This window comes from Nannobrachium achirus (genome assembly GCF_963921795.1).
Source record: "Nannobrachium achirus genome assembly, chromosome: 3".
NCBI lineage: Eukaryota > Metazoa > Chordata > Actinopteri > Myctophiformes > Myctophidae > Nannobrachium > Nannobrachium achirus.
In genome coordinates this window covers 3,069,103-3,078,215 of record NC_137812.1, presented here as the reverse complement: position 1 = coordinate 3,078,215, position 9,113 = coordinate 3,069,103, and the positions used below count along the sequence as shown (strand labels likewise).

General features: G+C 42.1%; 1 protein-coding gene across 1 annotated transcript; it reads right to left on the bottom strand.

The window, feature by feature from the left end:
- Positions 1-2,874: 2,874 nt before the first annotated feature.
- Positions 2,875-8,076, bottom strand: LOC308281330 (uncharacterized protein). Its single transcript, XM_080721484.1, has 4 exons — positions 8,006-8,076; positions 7,277-7,537; positions 3,997-4,146; positions 2,875-3,027 (listed from the first exon to the last, which is right to left on the bottom strand). The coding sequence occupies exons 1-4, from the start codon at positions 8,043-8,045 to the stop codon at positions 2,966-2,968; spliced, it is 513 nt and encodes a 170-aa protein (XP_080577610.1). The 5' UTR covers positions 8,046-8,076; the 3' UTR covers positions 2,875-2,965.
- Positions 8,077-9,113: the final 1,037 nt, after the last annotated feature.

Below are 9,113 nucleotides of genomic sequence, written 5' to 3'. Positions count from 1 at the left end.
TGCAGAGATGGAAAGCAGCACATGGGGGCTGCGCTGGTGCATAATGAACAAACAAACGTGCCAACTTTGTTTGAGGAAGCACGGTCATCGAGTACACGCACACGCCGAGGACAATCGTGGCGACACACCCACACAAACGAGAGCAGACACTTAGCACAGGCAGAAAGTGCACTGCATTTTACAGCTAACAATCAGCCCACTGAGAGGAGGATGGGCCATGGGCAGAGTAGGACACAATGTCAGTCCTGCTACACTTGGTTGTAATACAAGAGATTAAATTAAATCATTGCATACAAAAATGTTCAAGCTGCACTAGCAACTTTAAGCATATTTCTGATTTCCCTGGGCCTGGCTGACTGAAACTATTGTAGACCACATGATTATTGTGTGTGTGTGTGTGTGTGTGTGTGTGTGTGTGTGTGTGTGTGTGTGTGTGTGTGTGTGTGTGTGCAAGCTCACGTGTCAGCTATTTTCAGCATGCAACCAAGTGTAAAATCAAGCATTATGACGCTAACACAGCTTGCCAAAATATTTTTTTGTAGACAAAATCAACTATAGATTTAGTCGACTGAAATCGTATGATATTTAGTCGACTAAAACAAAAACTTTACAGATTACCAAAATGTGACTAAAACTTTGATTCAAAAGACTATGACTAAAACTATAGATCTAAATTTCCTGTTGAAATCAACACTGGTAGGGCAACAGGTTTATATATTGTAGCAACCACTCATTAGACCCTAGCAACCACTGTTTTACTCTAGGATACCCTGCTTGACCCTAGCAACAATATCAACACATTTTAACCCTACTAGTACTTTAACACCTTTAACACTATTTTCAACACTACCCGGGTAGCTCAGTCGGTAGAGCTCTCGCCTTTGGACCACAAGGTCATGGGTTTGATTCTGGGCACCGCCAACTCAGCGTATGAGTAGCACGGCTTGGCAAGCCGTGCGGCAAGTACTGGGAGCTGATGTAGGTGTGGCGCTCCACCTCAGCAATCCATCTCCCAGGGGTCTAGCGCATTATAGCGGGGACAGACTCCCGCGTGTTACCGGCTGATACTGACAATAAGCCACTCCTGACCTGCTTTAAAACCTTTAACACCAGTAAGACTCCCCAATCGGGAGATAAGCGTCACATCGCTTACACAAACCTTAGAAGGCAATGGTAGCCAATCAGGAGGGAATATGTGAAATGGGACAGATCCATGTTGATGACATGACTTTAGAGATACCGCTTTGCTTGATTTTAGGCCAAAATCTGTAGGAGCAGTGTCCAATTCTTTTTTTGCTAAAATCGGCCTGATGATGGCGCTAGAAGAGGGCCATGTGAGAAATTAGGGGCGGAGGTTGTGATTTGCCAACCAAGGAGTTTGTGTTCCTTCCAAGTTTGGCATCGATAGGGCCAACGGTGGCGGAGATAAGATTAGGGCCAACAGTGTGACATGACGGACAGACAGACAGACAGACAGACAGACAGACAGCTGTTGAGCTTTTCATAGTAACTTGCGACCGGGAGGTAAGCGACCGTCAGGTCACATGTAAAAGAGGGCTGTAAGTGGCATTGGTTCCTGAGTGTAGGGGGATGTGTGTGGCAAATGTATTGCATTGTTTGGGCCAGAGAATGTGTGGTTTAGCAGTGACATGGTTGTGTTTCTGTCGGCAGAAATATGTCATTATGTAGGTGGTGCAAATGTGTAACATAGGTGTTGTGTTGAAATATGACAAGCACAGATTATGTTGTGGGGAGCACAGTGGCTGAGTGATGAAAAAGCAGACAGGCGTATTCATTTACTGTAGATGGCGTTTATGTTGAATCTCCATATATGGAGATAACCTACGCATCACACAAAGTCTGACCTCACCAGCCCATACTTGGGCATGGACGACTTATATCTCCATATACGGAGATGGCCATATATGGAGATACGATGACATCACAGAGTCCACAGCTGATGATGTGGCGTGATGTCATACAATACACAAACAAGCCCTATATAAAGGGACAATTCTCACCAGGGAAGAGAGCATTCCTCGACTCAGACCTTATCGCCAGGATCACACTTTTCCCCAACTCATATCTCCGCCACCGTTGCCCCAAGACATGCCAAACTTTGCACACACACTCCTTGCCTGCCAATCCACAACCTCCACCTCTCACATCATACGGGCAGCCATAGTTACACCTGGAATGATGAATCTCCATATATGGAGATAACCTACGCATCACACAAAGTCTGACCTCACCAGCCCATACTTGGGCATGGACGACTTATATCTCCATATACGGAGATGGCCATATATGGAGATACGATGACATCACAGAGTCCACAGCTGATGATGTGGCGTGATGTCATACAATACACAAACAAGCCCTATATAAAGGGGCAACGGTGGCGGAGATATGAGTTGGGGAAAAGTGTGACATGACGGACAGACTGACTGACAGACAGCCGGTGGAGGTTTTGGTAGTAAATGCGACCTGACGGTCGCAACTATCAACATAGCCCACACTGTTTCTTCATAAACAGTACTTTCTAGCTGTTGTTATTATGGGGCAACCTCACCACTAGTCAGTATTTTAAAGAACTGTGTAAGCAGTGTTCTCATGTGTGTATTTATTGGATAGCCAATCATTATTATAATGACCATAATCGAAATGGGAAGCATCTCGTCAAATCAATTGCAGTCAATTAAATGGTAAACAGTGGCTTAATATAACTTAATATTGCTTATGTGTTTAGTTCAATTCATTTTAAAACCAGATTTGACATATCTGTTGTGTTGAGAACCCCAAAACAAACCACAACAGCAGACATGATGTGCTGCTGTGGACTTCCTGTTTTCTTACAGCTGGTTTTAGTTCCACTTCAAACTAAAACCTCTACTAAAAAGATACTAGGCCTATGTTATTTTTGGTGTGACACTGCTCAAAACCTGCCATCAACACTTCTGATTGGCTACACAGCTACCTCCATGATGACATCATTGGCGTCTCTTGTTTTCCCCACATTGGCTGCGGCTGAGAGAGAGAGAGAGAGAGAGAGAGAGAGAGAGAGAGAGAGAGAGAGAGAGAGAGAGAGAGAGAGATAGACTGAGCAAGATATGACTTTATCTGGACCAGACCTGATGTGAATGTTTGATTAGATGAGTTTTTGAGCAGTGCTCTTGGAACAGGAGCTAAGCTCCAACATCTGGCTTTTTCTGGTTGAAAACTGATAGGGAAAAACATGTTACAAAATGTCTGGGGCTTAACTAAACTGGAGCGTGGCCTACACCTGGCCTAGATATGGCCTACATCTTGGCGCAAATGGCCCAAAGCTTGCTGTACGCCCAGGGTCCCATTGGCCAAGCTTCACTGGACGTGTTGTGAATGGCTAGCAGGCGCTTGATGAAATTAACTCATAAATAGCACCGCTCACTTCACACTATGTGTGATTTTTGTTTTTCATGATGAAGGTTGTAGAGCATGTTGCTTTCAGGGCTGGTATGGATTCATAGTCATATAGGCTACAATAAAGTTGTTATGACAATAACTAACACATTGATTAATTGATTAATTTGATTAATTGATTAATAAGGGTAATAATAATAACATTTGGCTGTTTTCTTACTAATTAACAATCAAAATTAAAACATGAACAGATAATTAACTAAACAAATTGTAAATGTAGGCTACACAATTGCTACTTATTTTAGAAGAAGCATAATGACCAGTAGTGGACCAGTGGTCATGTGTCCGTCAACATCTATCTTCTATTTATCGTTTGCTAAAAACAAACGTGTAATTCATTTTTTGAATTATTATTCATATGTATTAGCTTTTGAAGCACTATATTCACCATAGAATTATACATTATTTTAACGATTCTAAAATAAACAATTCTAATCGTACGGTCATGGTCGGAGGGACAGTGGGCATTTTCTGTACATTTACCTCGAAATCCTATCGATATGCAAGGCCCATTATGATGGAACATGATTGTCTCACCTCTAGCTCTGGCTCTCACGATGGAGATGTAGAGGCAGGTTGACACCAGGTAAAGGCCGAGCACCGGTAGCTTCATTATCAGATGGGGCAAGAGGGAGCCAGACTCAGAGGTTGTATCGGGGGTGGGAAATGATGTTGTTGAGGATGAATCTGTAAAGAGAACAGTGGCTTTCATGCAGCATCCAAACACTGGTTTATCTTCTCATGTTGAAAATGATAAAAGAGGCGGTGTCATAGTTTTGTACTTTTTCTGGTTTTCATGTATCTAGGAGGTTGACAGTATTTCATTAGACCCCCTGGTGTGGCTGTTATGAGCACTTATTAGAATGACTTCATTGAGTTGTTTGCTGAGAGCTTGGCAAAGGTGGATGGTATTGAGTTACACATTTTGGGCGACTGGAATGTTGATGTTTTGCATAAAGAAACACCCCTGTTCAAGTCCTTTGATGGGTTATGTAATCAATATGGCCTCACTATTGTATGCAGTCTTAATGATCATTACATGATCTACTCTACCCGTAAAATACACAAACCCAAGGCTAGTGGCCACAAAACAGTCGTAGCTAGAAGCCTTAATAACTACTCCAGTGAGGCTTTTAATCACACACTAGCGAGTGTAGATTTTTCCCCAGATCTGCAGTGTACAGATGTCGAAGGAGCATGGTGTGGTTTTAAAACCAAATTTAACGATACTCCAGACGACGTGGCCCCCTTGAAAACCACCAGGGTTAAAGCCCACCAAGAGCCATGGTATAACTCAGATATTGAAGAATCAGCTTAACTCAGAGACCAAAAAATACGATTAAAAACGAAAGTGCTGCAAAAAAATCAACTCTGACCTCAAAATCCACATCAAGCATCTTACTGCTCAATGCAAGAGACTTAGAAACCAGACAACCGCCCTAGTTAGATCCGCCAAAAAGAACTACATCGACGACAAAATCTACGAATACAAAAACAAACCACGAGACCTATGGAAGTTGCTTAACAACCAATTAGGCTTAAAACCTAAAACCATATGCCACAACATAAACATCAAAACGGACGCCGCTCACATTTCTGACAAATGTGAAGTGGCTACCCATCTTAACAAAACCTTTACCACCACAGCCCAATCACTGGTCGAAAGACTGGTCGCCCCATCTGGGCGGTATGTTGTAAAATGTGTTAAAAAATTCTACAAAAAACTGGGCGTTAGCAAAGACAGTTTTAAACTTGCCACAGTGACAACTGATGAAGTGTTTAAAAAATTGAGCGCCCTACCTCTAATTCCAGCTAGATTTCTCAGAGATTCCGCCGCCACCATTGCTCCAATCATTACCCACATAATTAACCTTTCCATCGAACAGGGTCATGTCTCCCAGGACTTCAAACTAGCAAAAGTAACCCCCCTGCATAAAACAGGTAGCAAACTAGACCCTGGAAACTACCGCCCCGTTTCCATTCTTAGCTCCATATCCAAAGTCATGGAGGAAATATTCTACGAACAGATTGCAAGATATCTCGATGAGAATAATCTGATTTACGAGTTCCAATCTGGATTCAGAAAATCTCATTCCATTGACACATGCCTTCTCTATTTGACTGACCAAATCAAGCGCGAAGCGGATGATGGCAAATATAGCGGCATGGTCATGATGGACCTCCAGAAGGCATTTGACACCGTAAATCATTCTATTCTGATTGAGAAACTAAAAGCCATTGGTCTTGACAGCGCAGCAGTGAGTTGGATGCAATCTTACCTGGTGGGGAGAGAACAGGTGGTGGAGATTAACGGTACCCTGTCCCCCCCCCCCCCTCCCAGTAAGCTGTGGTGTTCCTCAAGGTAGCATACTGGGACCTCTGTTGTTCCTAATATACGTGAACGACATGGCATCTGCTTGTTCCTGTTCGCGGATGACTCGGCTCTCCTAGTCTCGGGCAAGGACCACTTGCAGGTTGAAAAGACACTTAACTCTGAACTAAGTAAGATCTGCACATGGCTTAACGACAACAAATTATCAATTTACCTGGGAAAAAGTCCATCCTCTTTGGATTAAATCATAACCTCAAAAAAGTCGATAACTTCACAATCAAAGTGGGTGACAAGGTCTTAACACGAAAAAACGAAATCTCTTACTTAGGATGTATCCTTGAAGCTAATCTTTCCAGCGAAAAGATGACTTCTAAAGTAATAAATAAAATCAACCAACAAACTCGTTTCCTACAGCGGATCGCCCCAATGGTCAATTTCAACACACTGAAGACCATAGCTGGTGCAATAATCCAGCCCTCTTTGACTACGGAGTTCACGTATGGTATCGTGACGCCCCACAAGCCCTTAAAACTAAACTCCAAACAGCCCAAAATAAACTAATTAGGGTCCTGCTTAACCTTCCCTATCAGACTCACCTCACCGCTACTCACCAGTTAAGAGTGGGGTGGCTCAGAGTAGATGACAGAGTACAGCAACTTGCAATGGGCCTGGTGTACAAGATACACTACACCACTATGATACCCAAGTACAACAAAGGGTCAAACCCGTTCTTCTGCTATACCACCAAAATGTGGAAAGCCTTACCGAAGGCCATAAAGGAGTGTGGATCACTAGCATCCTTTAAAATTGCCCTGAAAATCCACTTACAGGCAGCAGCCGTTCCCAACTGGTAAAAAAAAAAAACCTAGCCCAGCCCTACCCTCCCCTGCCCCTTCTCTGTATATACTTTATGTTTGTTTAGACTTACTGTTTTCTTTTTTTTGTTCTTTCATTTTATTTTCCTTACATATCTACTGCATAGTACTGTGTTCTATTCGTCTGTCATTCAATGTTAGAGATACTTTAATGGTTTCCTGTGGAAATAAGCTTAGTCTTTTCATGGATCTCCTTTTAGTAGACCTTGTACCAGTGAACTGTACCGTCATGAAACTGTACCTTTTCCTATGCAAACTTCTAATAAAGTCTTCAATCAATCAATCAATGCATTCCCTTTGTATTTGGGGTTTCTTCCTGGAGGCTGACACCCTGTGGGTCAAAAGTGCCAATCCAAAAACACAGATAAAATGACATCATATAATCATCCCCTCCCCTTTTACCATTCACCCAACAATGTGGGTGTGGCTAACTTCAGCTGGGTCACCACCCACCTGGACAACTAGGCATAATTAATGAACTGGTGGGTGTGGCCACCTAAAAACAAAATATCTTTCTATACACTTTTTTGGAAAAAAAGAATCTTCCTTCTAGTATAATCATAATATCTGATAATCATTTTAAATAATCTCACAAAGGCTCAAGACTCACGTTTCACATGCATCCAGCTCTCTAGTGACCCTCCAAGGCCAGAGATGTGACACTTGTAGAGTCCTTCATCAGACTTGGAGACGTTGTGGATGGTCATCTGTCCTGTAGACTCAGTGCTGATGAGGGATCCATCTTTATAGAAATCAGCTGGGCGGTCAGAGGATGGTTTGCCAGTTGTCTTGTCTTTGTACCAGCAGTCCAGAGTGACATCACTTCCTTCCATCACAGGAAGTGCAGTGCTCCCCAGGATCACATCTCTGCCTGAATAATGACAAATTACATCAGAATAATAGAACATTTATTACATCACTCTGAACGCTATCCCAACTGGAGGTTCTAACATTATTATACAATAATTTAAAGAAGTAGTTCACCCCCCAAAAAAAAATCAATAGTTCAATAATACTTTTTTTTGGTATTGCATTCATAAGACAATAATTTGATTACAATTTGTCTTAGGAATGCAACAAATACAAAAACATACTGTTGAACTCAAAGCTCCATGGCGTGAGTAATCAATAGGGAAAAAAAAGTCATTTTGGGGGTGAAATACTCCTTTAAGACAAAAAAGGAGAGAGAGAGAGAGAGAGAGAGAGAGAGAGAGAGAGAGAGAGAGAGAGAGAGAGAGATTTGCTGAACATACCAGTCACAGTGATATTAACAGTGTTGCTCTTTCCGTTTGAAGAGTCACACCAGTAAAGTCCACTGTCTACTCCGGGGCGCATGTACCTGAGAAGACATCCTGTGGTGTTCTTCTTCCCCCAGCCATGTGGACCACTCCGACCACACTCTGAGGTGTTTTTGATGTTGGTCCTCTTCAGTTTCCAGACAGTAGAGTTAGACAGTCTGTCCTCACAGCTCAGAAAGACAGACTCATATTTAAAGAACTGGCATCTGTCAGGACTGAGTCTGACAGAGACTGTGGGGCAGAAATCCAGAAGGAAGTTGATGTCATGTTAAAATGAAAACTGTATTTCTTATTACAGTTCCATGATTCCATTGACAGTTGTGAATATCATAAGACAAACAGACTTACCTATATCACCATTGTTTGTAACTTCTGCTGAGACATTCACCGTGGAAATAACCACTAGAGAGAGAGAGAGAGAGAGAGATCACATCTCAGAGACTAATACAAGTAATGTAATGTGTAATATTAGTAATAGTTTATTAATTTGAGTTGCTAAAATATATTTACTTAAGTGCTAAATTGGAGTTGAGACCACATGTTTCCTTGTCAGTCTAGAATAGATCATCTAAATAGGCCCCTTAGTGCATGTTGTTAGGGTCTTAATATTAATGCGATTCTTTGACTGAATACTTTATTAGTCAAGAAAAACAGCACAGGCGTAAAATAAAACATTTAGGTTAAAATAATAACAGTGTTAATGTGGAGAGACAAAACAACTGTAGAGGGCATTCTAGACGTTTTGCATTTCTTCTCAAAATGAAATTACATTTTACAAAAACGTGACATAAAGACCCTCCTTTGACGGAATACATTCCCCAACGCATCATCCAATGATCAATTGTCATGTCTTAACCTTAATGAGGCATAATTCTAACCTCACCTCAACTATTAGTGAGGTAGCAAGCAGATTATTGTTTGCGCGCGTACACACCTCCTACAATAACATGTATTGGGTATTTGTAGGCTACTCACAGACTAGAAGGCAGAGGGATGTTTGCTCCATGCTGTGTTGCTGCTCACTGACTGACACTGTTATGACAGAGTTACTGACTCACTGTTGTTTCCTCCTACTGCTGTTGTGGTGAGAGGGGGCTGTACTGAAGGAAGTGGTCTACTGCTGAGTTTCACCCTGATGAGTACTAAGAC

Coding starts and splice junctions, on each gene's coding strand:
- LOC308281330 (XM_080721484.1), bottom strand. CDS start 8,045: ATGGCTGGGGGAAGAAGAACACCACAGGATGTCTTCTCAG. Junction 4,147..7,276: donor GAGCTGGATGCATGTGAAAC/GTGAGTCTTGAG, acceptor TTCTCTTTACAG/ATTCATCCTCAACAACATCA. Junction 3,028..3,996: donor CGTGAGAGCCAGAGCTAGAG/GTGAGACAATCA, acceptor TCTCTCTCTCAG/CCGCAGCCAATGTGGGGAAA.